Source organism: Orbicella franksi, chromosome 1 (genome assembly GCF_964199315.1).
Source record: "Orbicella franksi chromosome 1, jaOrbFran1.1, whole genome shotgun sequence".
In the NCBI taxonomy this organism is placed as follows: Eukaryota; Metazoa; Cnidaria; class Anthozoa; order Scleractinia; family Merulinidae; genus Orbicella; species Orbicella franksi.
This window is the reverse complement of record NC_138145.1, coordinates 44072788-44085233: the sequence shown is the minus strand read 5'-3', so window position 1 is coordinate 44085233 and position 12446 is coordinate 44072788. Positions and strand designations below refer to the sequence as shown.

Below are 12446 nucleotides of genomic sequence, written 5' to 3'. Positions count from 1 at the left end.
GCCCAACAGCCAACGCACATAAATTGCACAATGACCCGTGCACTATATCAAGTTCCGTATTTTGAACTCACTTGCGCCCCGAAACACGCGTTGCCACATCACATGTTTCGGGGCGCAAGGAGACAAAGTGTCAAGATTGGTGTCTCGAAAAGCAAAAGAATAAATGTGGCTGGACAAGGCCAGCCCAAACATTTAAACATTCAACCGCATGGCCAGTACCATGCTTAAAAAACGCAGCGTATCGGATCTAAAAAGACCTACGGTCCGAAAATACATAAATGAGAAACCATAAACTGCAAGGGACCGCATACGATAAACGCTGCCAACGTAGGATCTACAAGAGATCTGATCAGCCAAAAAAGAAAATGTATGAAGACAAGCAATAGACTGCAAGGCTGATACTACGTGAAAAACGTTTCGAGACACCAACATGACAAGAACCGATTAAGTAGGATCGCAACAGTGGACAGCTGTTTCGCCCTTCTTGGGGCTCGTCAGCACTGTGTAGGGAAGATATGTAACGCCAGCCCAACAGCCAACGCACATAAATTGCACAATGACCCGTGCACTCTATCAAGTTCCGTATTTTGAACTCACTTGCGCCCCGAAACACGCGTTGCCACATCACATGTTTCGGGGCGCAAGGAGACAAAGTGTCAAGATTGGTGTCTCGAAAAGCAAAAGAATAAATGTGGCTGGACAAGGCCAGCCTAAACATTTAAACATTCAACCGCATGGCCAGTACCATGCTTAAAAAACGCAGCGTATCGGATCTAAAAAGACCTACGGTCCGAAAATACATAAATGAGAAACCATAAACTGCAAGGGACCGCATACGATAAACGCTGCCAACGTAGGATCTACAAGAGATCTGATCAGCCAAAAAAGAAAATGTATGAAGACAAGCAATAGACTGCAAGACTGATACTACGTGAAAAACGTTTCGAGACACCAACATGACAAGAACCGATTAAGTAGGATCGCAACAGTGGACAGCTGTTTCGCCCTTCTTGGGGCTCGTCAGCACTGTGTAGGGAAGATATGTAACGCCAGCCCAACAGCTAACGCACATAAATTGCACAATGACCCGTGCACTATATCAAGTTCCGTACTTTGAACTCACTTGCGCCCCGAAACACGCGTTGCCACATCACATGTTTCGGGGCGCAAGGAGACAAAGTGTCAAGATTGGTGTCTCGAAAAGCAAAAGAATAAATGTGGCTGGACAAGGCCAGCCCAAACATTTAAACATTCAACCGCATGGCCAGTACCATGCTTAAAAGACGCAGCGTATCGGATCTAAAAAGACCTACGGTCCGAAAATACATAAATGAGAAACCATAAACTGCAAGGGACCGCATACGTTAAACGCTGCCAACGTAGGATCTACAAGAGATCTCTTGTAGATCCTACGTTGGCAGCGTTTATTGTATGCGGTCCCTTGCAGTTTATTGTTGAAAATGATCACTTCTATAGTGAAAACATGGATAGCAAAGAGACGGTGAAAATAAGCCTTTGCATGGGAATATTCTTTTTCTGTCGATTGTAGATAGATAGACAGAAAGATAGTCTTTACGGCACTGTCAATTCCAAGCCCGCCCATGCCCCCCAGCGCCCGGGCATTTGATTGGCATTTGACAATTTGTTTTCAGAAGTACAAAATCCCCATGCTGGGGCCATGAGAAAAGTGAAATGCGCCACCCGCGGGACAGCGTCAAAATGATATTTTAATACCGATATTGCCGCGTACTCGTGAACGCTAATATAACGGGAGAAAAGTATCATCTAGCCTGCGAACAGGCTCCGGTGAGCCCGAACGAAGCGAGAGAGCCTGTAAATATTCCATTGATGCCGCCGTTTTATGATACCAGCTCCAGGTATCATGATATGATCGGTTAAATCGCTGATTGTTGACATCTTTGAGATGAATATTTAACAGATCTTTGTAAAATTATACGTCTCCAACGGTTCGTTACAATAGTGCATTTGCCGTTCTCTTTTAAAGGTTGCGGTCTCTTGACCTCTCGTTATTTCACATGTGATTCTGAAGGGTACTTCATGCTCTGTTATGAGGAGGAATTTTAAGTACAAGCTAGTGGAGTGGAGCCGTTTGGCGGTGCTATAGCAATCTTTTTTAGAGGTCAAAGGCATGGTTTCCGGACTTTCCGCTGTTATCTGCTTGACGCTTCGCAGAATTTGACACCTCTATCATGAGTTTATAATTTCTTTAGGCTCATGTCAGTATTGCAAAATATGTTTTAAGCTCTCTAAGTATTGGCTCTGGAGGGATAAAGCTAAGTTTGAAATATTCCGTGAACATGTTGCTTACTTGCACTCTATATTATGACGCCCGGCCCGGCTATTTGATTAGCTCGATTATCTTGACAGGTCTAATTACCTCGTTGACTGATTTGTTACAGGCTTATCGCCAAAGGCGGGTAGGCACATCAAAAACAAAGTCTACAGGCTCCCCTGTCCCCGCCCCGATCGCTTTGCCCTCCGAATTCTTCTGTTTCGCGCTCGCCGAAATTTTTTCCGTCCTCGCCGGGAGCCTGTTCGCAGGCTAAGCATCATCTATTTGGCAAATAGCTTGATAGAGTTTGATTCTGACTGTTACTCATGAACTCAACTTTCTGGTATGGTATTGTATAAAGCCGGAAGCATGGGTGATATGCTTCTGATAAAGCGTAATGAAATATTAATTCAAACGCTTTCAAAAGTAATGCACACCAGTCTCCGCAGAGATAAAGACGATGTTTGCAGAGAAAACCCATCGACAGAAGGCTCATTCCTTGAAACAAACTTGAATTATCTGTTTTATTATAAAAATGTCATCAACTTACCTTCGAGGGTTTCTATGAAATAATAATAATAATAACAATAACGTTAAAAAAAAAATTAGCACGACTTTTCATGAAATGATTAAGAGCGCTTTACATCATAAAAAATTAAAACTAATCCTAAAAGAGAGAAATTTACGAACAGTGGTTGCTAAACGATACAAAACCTGTTAAAATAGATAAAAATTCAATAAACAAAAATACTCAAAAACCTTCCAGGCCCTTTTGTCTTAACCAGCGACCCCACACCATACTCGCTTCTCGCCTCGTGAAGGACCAACATGAATTTTTAAGGGTAGTGGTGTAGATATACGGATATATCTATCATCCCGAAAGCTAACCGTTAGTCAGACTTAATTTTGTTCATTTGCCGCTGTCTCCGTTTGGTGATGAGAACTCAACCTGTAGTAGTCTGAATATCAACTGTCTCTCACGTAGGGGCCAAACCACCCCCCAAATGTTTCGTCAGTTCTTGGGTATTTCACATTATTTCGCATTACTTAAAAAGTATTGACTCTTTCTACACCAAACTTGATAGGTGATCAGGTGACCTATTGCCAATTATATTTACGTGAAAAATGTCAGTAAATGTCAAAGTTGTGACGTCACAGTGATGACGTCATGCTTTTTGCCACTTTTGAAGTTTTTAATATGTATATTTTTTACAATGTGTTCGAAAGAGCACATCAAGGGGAGTTGAAACCTGAAAAAATTTTGTCCATATCATAAAAATTGAATAAAATATGGCATTTTTAAATATGAAAAATAACTCTGCAAAATATAGGGTCCCCCCCTTGAGAAAAATCCCCAAATTGGAGCCGTAATTTTGTTCCAGCAAATGCAGCTATGTTTCACATGTAATGTGCCAGATGACTAAGCAAAAATAAAGAAGAAAATCGAGATAAAAAATTACCCCTCTAGTGTTATTGCGTTAAAATTAGTTTTGTTACGTCATAACCTGTGACGTCATCCGTTTTTTTACTTTTAATACCAACCTAACAAAGCCGAAAATCAAATTTCTAAAACCATACGATTTTTGATAACATCAAGCTTTCTATTTTTCTAGATTATTAGCCTTCTTAGAATAAAACTGAAAAAAATAAACCAGAGAGACTGAGTTAAGAAGGACAGTATGGTTAAGCAAATTCCGGGGGGCACAACAAAAAAATATTTAATTTACCATATCTCAAAAATTAATCATCATAGAAAAAAAAACGGTTTTCAGCATTTTACTCTTCAAGTCAAGGCCTTTCCAATGACATAATAATTACATCAGATTCTACAAAAAATTATAGCACGTTTTGGTGACGTCATCAATTATGACGTCATAATCTGACATTTTGTCACAACTTCCAAATTAAAATAAACTGGAGAACAAAGAAAGCCCATCTGCCAAACTTGGTTTAGAAATATATAAACCAAGCAAATATAGCCTTCATGAAACATTAGGGGGGTGGTTTGGCCCCTACGTGTCTTCTAGTCACTGTGTGCGAGTTGAGAGGGAAGACCTCTTACTTGGAACTTACTTAGCGACACATTGAGTCAGAGGATTAATTTCAATGACCCAAAGGCCTCCCCCATACGATGCCGGAGGAATTTGAAAACGGAGTTTTCACTCTGAAAACGCATGAAATGTCTTTCGTCCACAGTACACCGGAGGAATTAGAAAACGCAACAATCCCCGGTCATTTTAGATTTGCGTTTGAGAAAAACTTGGGCTTGGAAATCACATGATTATCGTCACGGCATCATTTTCGAAAAGCTCCCTTTTCAAAATGTTTTCCGTCCACAATAAAACGCAAAGTCGGTGTTTCCAAATTCCTTGGGTTTTCGAAAAGCTTTGTTTTCGTTACGGATTGGTGTGGACGGAGGGCCTAACCGGAGACTGTAAAGCTCCGTTTTCAAATTCCTTCGGCGTGAGCCTACTAGGTGTATCTCACACTAGCTGGTAGACCGCCATGACAGAGTACAGCAGTCACTTGTTCTACATCTCATTTATACCTGACAATATTGTAACTTCTATAAACTAGCATTTTATTGCATTATTTTCAAATAAATACTGTTACTCACTGCACGTTTGTCATGTTTATGACGAGCTGGTCTGCGATTAAAAGGAAAATTCTGATTGGTTATCTGAGCGGTCCGAACAGTTTTGCCGAATACCGACCGCTAAGACTGACAGCTCACGAAGAGAATTCGGCAAACTGCTAGTTCAAAACATTGCCCCAGGGAAACAGTTCGCTGTTAGGTCCAAATCCTATTTGTTCCTGCACATCTTGCTTGTTGAGAGAATAATGTACGTCGGTTCCAGTGAACTAATATCCTAACCAACTGAGTGAAAGATTTCACTTTTGTCAAGTCAGTCTTTTCTGTAAAACAAAACATTTAATCAGTTACCAATGCTGAACAATGCTCTGTGTGTGAAATTAACTTCACCGATCACAGCGCTAATTCTGTCTGCGGTTTTTGTCGATTGCATGTTCTAATTATCTAATGTATAAATTGTATACGGTTTCTTGTGTGGGTGTGTGTCTAAACATTGAAATTTTGCGTGGGGTTAAAATCCTGTAGGGCAGTACTGTAGTGAACTCTTCAAATATTTATGGCTCCTTACAAAACTGAATGCTAAAGCAGATAAAGGTTTTTAACAGAAAAAAAAATTAACGAGAAAGAGCTTGCAACCCAACTATGTAATGGTCTAGTCCCAAACTATATTTTACGTATTCCAAGTTTTGGAGTGATCTGACTTTTAAACAGACCTTACAACGCATATAATTTGTCGGTATTGACTTTTTATTCTTGGTTATTTAAAGTGTTGATTACTAATCTTTGATGCATCCCTTAAGCCCAGTAGTATCGTAAAGACAGCACGACACTGACAGGTGGTTGTGACAGAATTGGCCCAAAACGCACTCGATTCTGTGTTATTAAACGAGCTAATTCGCCAAAATCAATACCTTATTGAATGCAGGCCGTTTTTGCCTGATTGTTATCGCAAAAAGACCGCTTCAAACGCAAACAAGATCACAAAGAAAACGTTTCAAACGCAAATAAAAACAGACGAGGACTGGGTTACCAAACAAAAATTATAGAATTAAATTTGAATGTTGCAGTGTGATACAACAGGAAATAAACCCTTTCAAGATGGATAAGAACGGAAATTGTGTCTTCTCTACCGAGCTGAAATGATATTTGCCTCTAAATGTCGCGCCCATAAAGTAAATTTGCAGGGTTCCGAAAATGTCAGACGGATCTTGCAGTGCAAACATTTACCAATTTCCTCTATCTTTGTTTACCAGGAAATTCAACTGCAATCGATATTGCTTTTTAAGCCTTAAAATTTGTCGTAAAAACATTCTAATGCTAATTTTGGATTAGAGTCAAAAGTGCAGATTGGTTTTGTCTAAAACCAACTTTTGCCGTGTCTTTTTTCCCTTTAATTAAGGAACTTTTCTTTTTCAAAATAACTTGAATAATAATAATTAACACAATGGCAATTACCATAGCTTGGAGATATTATTGCGCCAATTCACCTGCATATCAAAATTTTCGCTGAGGCAATAAAGTTTTCGATTACGTTAGTCATCACTGAAAATTCATTCCGGCCAAGATTGTTTAAAATAAAATCGGTGACAACTTCGCACACACCCTAAAATCTGTTTACTTCTAGTTGCATTGTTTTTGAGAATTGGAAACTATCAAAGCAAGGAGAATTTCAAAGTGATAAGATTATCAAATATTACAAATCACAGGCGTGATGTAAGATGTTCCCCGAAGGGGGTTATACAATCTAATTTGTGCACTAACTAACTAGCTTGAATATTTGAGTACTTTATTTAATTATATCGACCCGCGGTGGACAGTTAGGCGGGCAAAATCACGTCCCTGCAACGTTCTTGCAGTTTTCGGTCTCTGCGAACCTCCACCTAGGAGCAGACATGGCAGAGAATTCTACAGCTACTGCATTTTCGGCTGACAGCAATGAGTTGGACAGTTTTATGGTAAAAAACCCTTCAATTGCTGCAATTCAAGGTGACTCCGATATCCAAGATGTCGACATGGAGAATTCCAGAAGCTGTAACAGTCAGCGTTTAATCGTCGGAATTATTGTTCTTCTTGGAATTATATGCTTGGTAATTGGAATTGTCTTAATCTCATTCGCGAAAGATAAGGACAAGGACGAAAACTGCGCTGGAAAACGCACGCAAAACGGAACTGAAAAACTGATCTCCGATGTTTGCGCGCCATCAGAGGAGGCTGTGCGAGTTTCGCTTTACAGAATGCTCCAGAAAATCCAGGATGAAGTATTTACGCTAAATCCTCACATACTAATTTTTAAGCCACAGACGACAAATGAGGAAATCCGCCATCATTTTAAGCCCTACGATCCGACCCCTTCCGAGATTAAACGAAGAACCGACGAAGCTTGGCGACTACTCGTGGAGATCAACGCGACTAAAGTCGATGCAACCAAACTGAAACTTCGCGAGAGGAAAGCGTTATCACAGATGAAATTCTATCTTCGGCATGTCTTCGGACAACCTTACGATGGCAATTACTACGCGGGTGATTGGATGTTAGGCCCGAATTTTTTCTGTTGGCAGCCAATCTGTTCTATTGGCAGAGAAATGTCTGATCATTTGGCAGCATTCGCACCTCGAAACATAAGCGACATGGAAGTCATTCATGGCGTCCTGAAAGCTTACAATAAATCGATTACTCAGTACATGGAAAACGTGAAACTGGGCGTGAAAACAGGGATGGTGGGCTCCATTGAAGAGTGTCGAGGGGGACTGGATTCCTTCAAGGGAGTCTTCAGCCATATTGCCTCTAGCAAAGAAGGTATGTTTTCTCTCTAATTAACTGCACCTGTGTGAAATGAAACTGACAAAAACAAAGTAGTCCTTTAAAGGACTACTTAACCCAACGAAAGCAAACCGTCAATTTAATCTATTCTGCAAAATTGAAAATATCCTTAGAGCAATTTGAACAGATGTGTAGACTAAACGTTTACGCATTTGTAATTTTTTGAGTTCAATAAATACGTGTGTTTTTGCGGAGTCACAAGCGTCTATAAAGAAACAGAACAGTTATCGCAGCATGAAATATGTGGATCCTTTCGACTAGAAATGGGCATCTCTTTAAATCTTGTAATGCCAAATTGAAATGGTTGGCTTTCCGTACTTCAATTCTCCTCTTTAGGATCCGAAATGCCGTGCAAAATGTGATTAGCAGTTGTAAAAAGCAAGTTTAGTATGTCCCTTCTCAGTTAGTTTAGCACTCAATGTTGAATTGGCCAGGAAATTAAAAGGGAGCCCGCCTCGTATGTTGTCCAATCAACCAAAGAGCTAATCAGGAACAGCTAATATACTGACTGATTATAATGAAACTGTTACATAGAAGAAATTTAAACGGTAAAATGATAGCGTTCTGGAAAACAAAAGGCAATCCAGCTTGGAAATAAAATAATGATGTCAGGAGAGAGGTACTGTTGCATGGGACCAATTCTCCTGAATTTACACTTCACGAGGAAAAATGAAAAACTCCACCCTCCATGACTTATTAATAAGCGTCGTTTAAACAGCGCCAAAGCAATTGTTAAATATCTTTATTGTGCAACTCAGTTGCTGCTTTTGATACACTGTTAATAGTAAATATTGGTCTAAAATGGTATGAGACCTTTTCAATAAAAAGAATTGAAAAATTCGTTTTTGATTTTTTTATAGTTTCAAGAACCACAAAGCAAAACTCTTTTCAAAAGTCGAGTTTGAATTTTTCGTAATTTTGTTCTTCCATTAAGCCTTTACCAGCCTTGTTTGTATTTCTGACGTGTAACGGAACTAGCTGCGCACCAGAATATTAGTTTTTTTAGGATAATTTGAAAAATGAAACGCGTCTTTGGTGAAACAAATAGGTTTATCGAGATAGGGAGTTTAAGAAACCACGACGGCGACGCCGCGGACAACGTCGATTAAAAAATGAACTTATACTTTACCTACGAATCTCGCGATACTCTAAAGTCATTTAGTTTGTTTGTCACTGTCAAAACCAACTCGTAACTGAATATGGAACACAGCGATAAACTCGAAACAGAAACTGAATTTAGTAAGGGCGTCGTTCACGTCTTCCAGACAACGCAGAATTTGGTCATTTCACATTGTTGTTTTGCAGAGGACGGCAAAGAAATGTACCAAGAATTATAACGCACGTGCACAGCCATTGTTCTGCTCATCAAACCTTTTGTTTAGCGACGATCCCGTTGCCGTCGCCGTCGTGGTTTTGTTAAACTCCCTTTTAAAAAAGAGGTTATCTAGGTAATCCCTTCACGGGCCTCTTTCACACTCGCGCGTTTTCTTCTCGCGAGGAAAGTGATTCTCTTCTGATCTTTCATGTGGTCTTTAGAATGATTCCAATCACTTGCTTAATAAATAAGTTCGTTTAGTTCAGAAACTAAAGAACGAATGCTTTTACAATGCAGAATTCTCACGTAAGCAACCAGGCTTGTAACTATAACAAAACGCATTGTGGAAAAAGTAATAAGCTATTTTTTTTTCTTTTTCAGGCGTACTAAAAGAAGAATTTGTAGCGAAGTTTCTTAAGGAAGACTTTTATAAGGACATAACACAAGACATGAAATATGACTGGCAAAAACGGACAGGGAAGAGTGTTGTAGATTCCATGAAAGAATTCTTCATTGAGAATGTTGGCGCACCGATCAATAAATTGATCAGGTAAAGATTTTAAAAGGGCATTGTTTCTAAAATCGGTAAAGTAACGCACTAAGAAAAAGGCACGCGTGTAGTGGAGGTATCAGTGACCTTAGCTTTCAAAGTTGGTTAAGCTATTGGACTCTGAAGTGTCCCAAGGATATGGAAATAGAGTGAATATCTCACTGAGATCTTTCAAAAACTTAGAACACTATATCCGAGCCTAACGAGGCATTTCTAACACACCTTACAAAGTCACGACACAAACCAATCTAAATCTAAAACCGTTACGAATCAAACTTGTGTTTGTTCTTCTGAACTATATGGTGCCCTTCCCCCGTGGTGGGGGGTGGTGGTGGTGGGGGGGGGGGGGTGGTGGCATGGGCACTCCCATATAAGAAGGACGAAGGTGCTCATCATACCATTTGTATGGGGGTTAAAAATCAGTTTTTGTACCTCTAAGGGGGTTCAGACTCAAAAAATCCACAGCGGGAGCTTTTTGCGGTACCGTTTAGGGTATTGAGCAGAAATAAATATGACAGGAGATAGTGCATTGCTTTAGGTGAATTGCTACCTGCTACGGGTGAAACACAAAACAGGATCTTGGTACCCCCTAGTTTTCAAAATTTCCGACAAGCACCCTCGTCCTTTTTCATAGTGCATGCTGCTTCTTTCCACACCGTAAATAACAAAGACAAGCTGTCGAGAACCCATCGATCTCAGAAAAAAACACGTTTTTTTTTTTCAGCTACTTGGAAAATGAACACATGCGCCACTGTGTTCCCAGCAATATTTCCAGCGGTCTTTTCAACCGTCCATTGAAGTATATCTACACTGACGGCAAACCCAACATGTCACAGCCGACTGTACAGAACCTGAGTACAGGGGAGATCCTCAGGGGACCCCAGACGTATGCCAGTATTTTGTCCTATTTCACCACTACTGACATGACCCCGGAAGAGGTTTACAAAAAAGGATGGGAGATGGTGAACGAGACATACCCTCAGGTACTTACATGTAGACTGCGCTGCCAGTTGAGAAATTAGAGATTTAAGCAAACTGCGACGGTAACGGCGACGAGAACGCCACTAAAAAAGGTTTACTGAGTAGAACAATGGCTGTGCACGTACGTTATAAATCTTTGTACATTTCTTTGCTGTCCTCTGCAAAACAACAACGTGAAACGACTAAGTTCTGCGTATTTTGGAGAACGCGAACAAAGGTGGCTAATTGACGTATTTTCATTTGGTGGCGTTACATATTTAGCTTGAGCAAGTTCTGACACCAATAGACGCTCTTAACAGATCTAGACAATGGCGAAATTCGAAGGTAAAATATAAATTCATCTTGTTATGGGCGTTGTCCTCGGGTTCGCCGTCGTCATTGCTTAAGTTCTCGAAGTACCCGACTACTATGGTATATCCGTTTATTCCAAATGGCAACGATATGAAGAGAATCTTTGAAAATCCTCCATAGAGATCATAACACTTTGAATTGCTTCATATTGCGAGAACCGAGAAATAAACTTGTTCGGACTTTTGAGATGATTAACACGTTCAGAGAACTTTTCTTGCAAAATGTATCGGAACTTTGCAGAGAACTGGTCGCATATTACATGTATCGGGTACAAACATTTTATTTGGGTGCGCAATTCACGACTTTCATCAAACATATCGTCGTTATAATTCCAGTGTTGTTTGTTTCTTTTTTCACACAGATACTTTCACTGGCGAAAAGGATAACAGGAAAACAAGAAACCAAAGCCGCAGTGAAGGAATTCAAAACCAACATTACATCTCAGGACATGTACTTCAACAAAGATCCTTTACCAGCCAACGAGACAGGCGAACAGGCATTCAAACTATGCAATTCAGTAGCAGGCGCCATGAGGTTTTGTCCGAAACGATGGGAAACCTTACAGAAGTGGTTCAAGGCCTCTAGGGAGGTAATTTATGCGTGAGCTAACCTCCTTTTTTGTCTTTTGTTTCTTTTCCTTTGACAAAACACAAAATTACTTTCCCTTCTTACAATACAGTGTCTCTCACACAACTGACATTACAACACTCTACGAAGCTCCTGGAGCTAGGGTTGACGTGTAATAACCATACATAAGTACAAGTGACTTGCCGGACGCGGATTACCCAGTTTTAGCGCCGGATCAATAACTTGGACACAAAACATTCCTCACATTTTTCACTTTTTACAATCTGAGATGGTTTCTGGAATTAAACATTTCTTTTCGTGAATATTTGAAGCCGTCTGTAGCGAGAAAAGTTGCCCCACTTCAACGCCTTTTCCGTCAACATACATTTCACATCTGGACAGTACAGTTCAGTTGCTGCCTGCTGAATCCTGATTGGTCAATTGATATTTCATGCGCACTGACCGTATGCAAGGAGACTAGTACCTTGCCAGGAGGGTCTCAGTTTTCTCAAACTGGGAGGTTCGCTGAATTTTCCATCTTGTAGGTCTTAACTGTCGCCTTATGGTTTTTGTAGGCCATGAGTTTCCTCGAACCAAAGACAGTAAACATGTTTTACTTCACGGGTAAGCAGCAAACCACACCCAGCTGTCCAGTGCAACTTTCGCCTGATTTCAATCCATCCTCTGCTTCTCAAAGTTATGTCAATGGTAATGCAGCTTGCTCTCAAAACTGCAGGTAAGGACCTCAGTGATTGTGTGGAGAGAGACCAGGGGGAATTATGAAATTAGGAAAGTGTCAGTTCATGTGCTGTTTTAGAACCGGTACCTCTTAGGGTTGAAAAATCATTTCAAGTCACGCGCACACGATAGGATCTTGGTTCCTCTTGGGGTTCTCTTCAAAATTTCCCAAGAGCACCCCCGTCCATTTTATGGGGGAGTTCCCCTCCGGGGGAGAGAGGCTTTCGTTAAGCAGTAA

At 40.4% G+C, this 12446-nt stretch overlaps 2 protein-coding genes across 2 annotated transcripts in view; one reads left to right on the top strand and one right to left on the bottom strand.

Annotated features, from left to right (window-relative positions):
* LOC145463503 (uncharacterized) overlaps window positions 1–12446 on the bottom strand; it is a 76066-nt gene that overhangs the window by 8252 nt on the left and 55368 nt on the right. The gene's annotated exons all lie outside the window — the stretch shown is intronic.
* The window catches only part of LOC145463303 (uncharacterized), an 8990-nt gene continuing 2824 nt past the window's right edge, over window positions 6281–12446 (top strand). The window contains exons 1-5 of the mRNA XM_081447054.1: window positions 6281–7682; window positions 9403–9571; window positions 10296–10554; window positions 11265–11492; window positions 12046–12206. Coding sequence (XP_081303180.1) covers window positions 6779–7682; window positions 9403–9571; window positions 10296–10554; window positions 11265–11492; window positions 12046–12206 — 1721 coding nt within the window. The 5' untranslated portion in view covers window positions 6281–6778. The remainder of the gene's footprint in view (window positions 7683–9402; window positions 9572–10295; window positions 10555–11264; window positions 11493–12045; window positions 12207–12446) is intronic.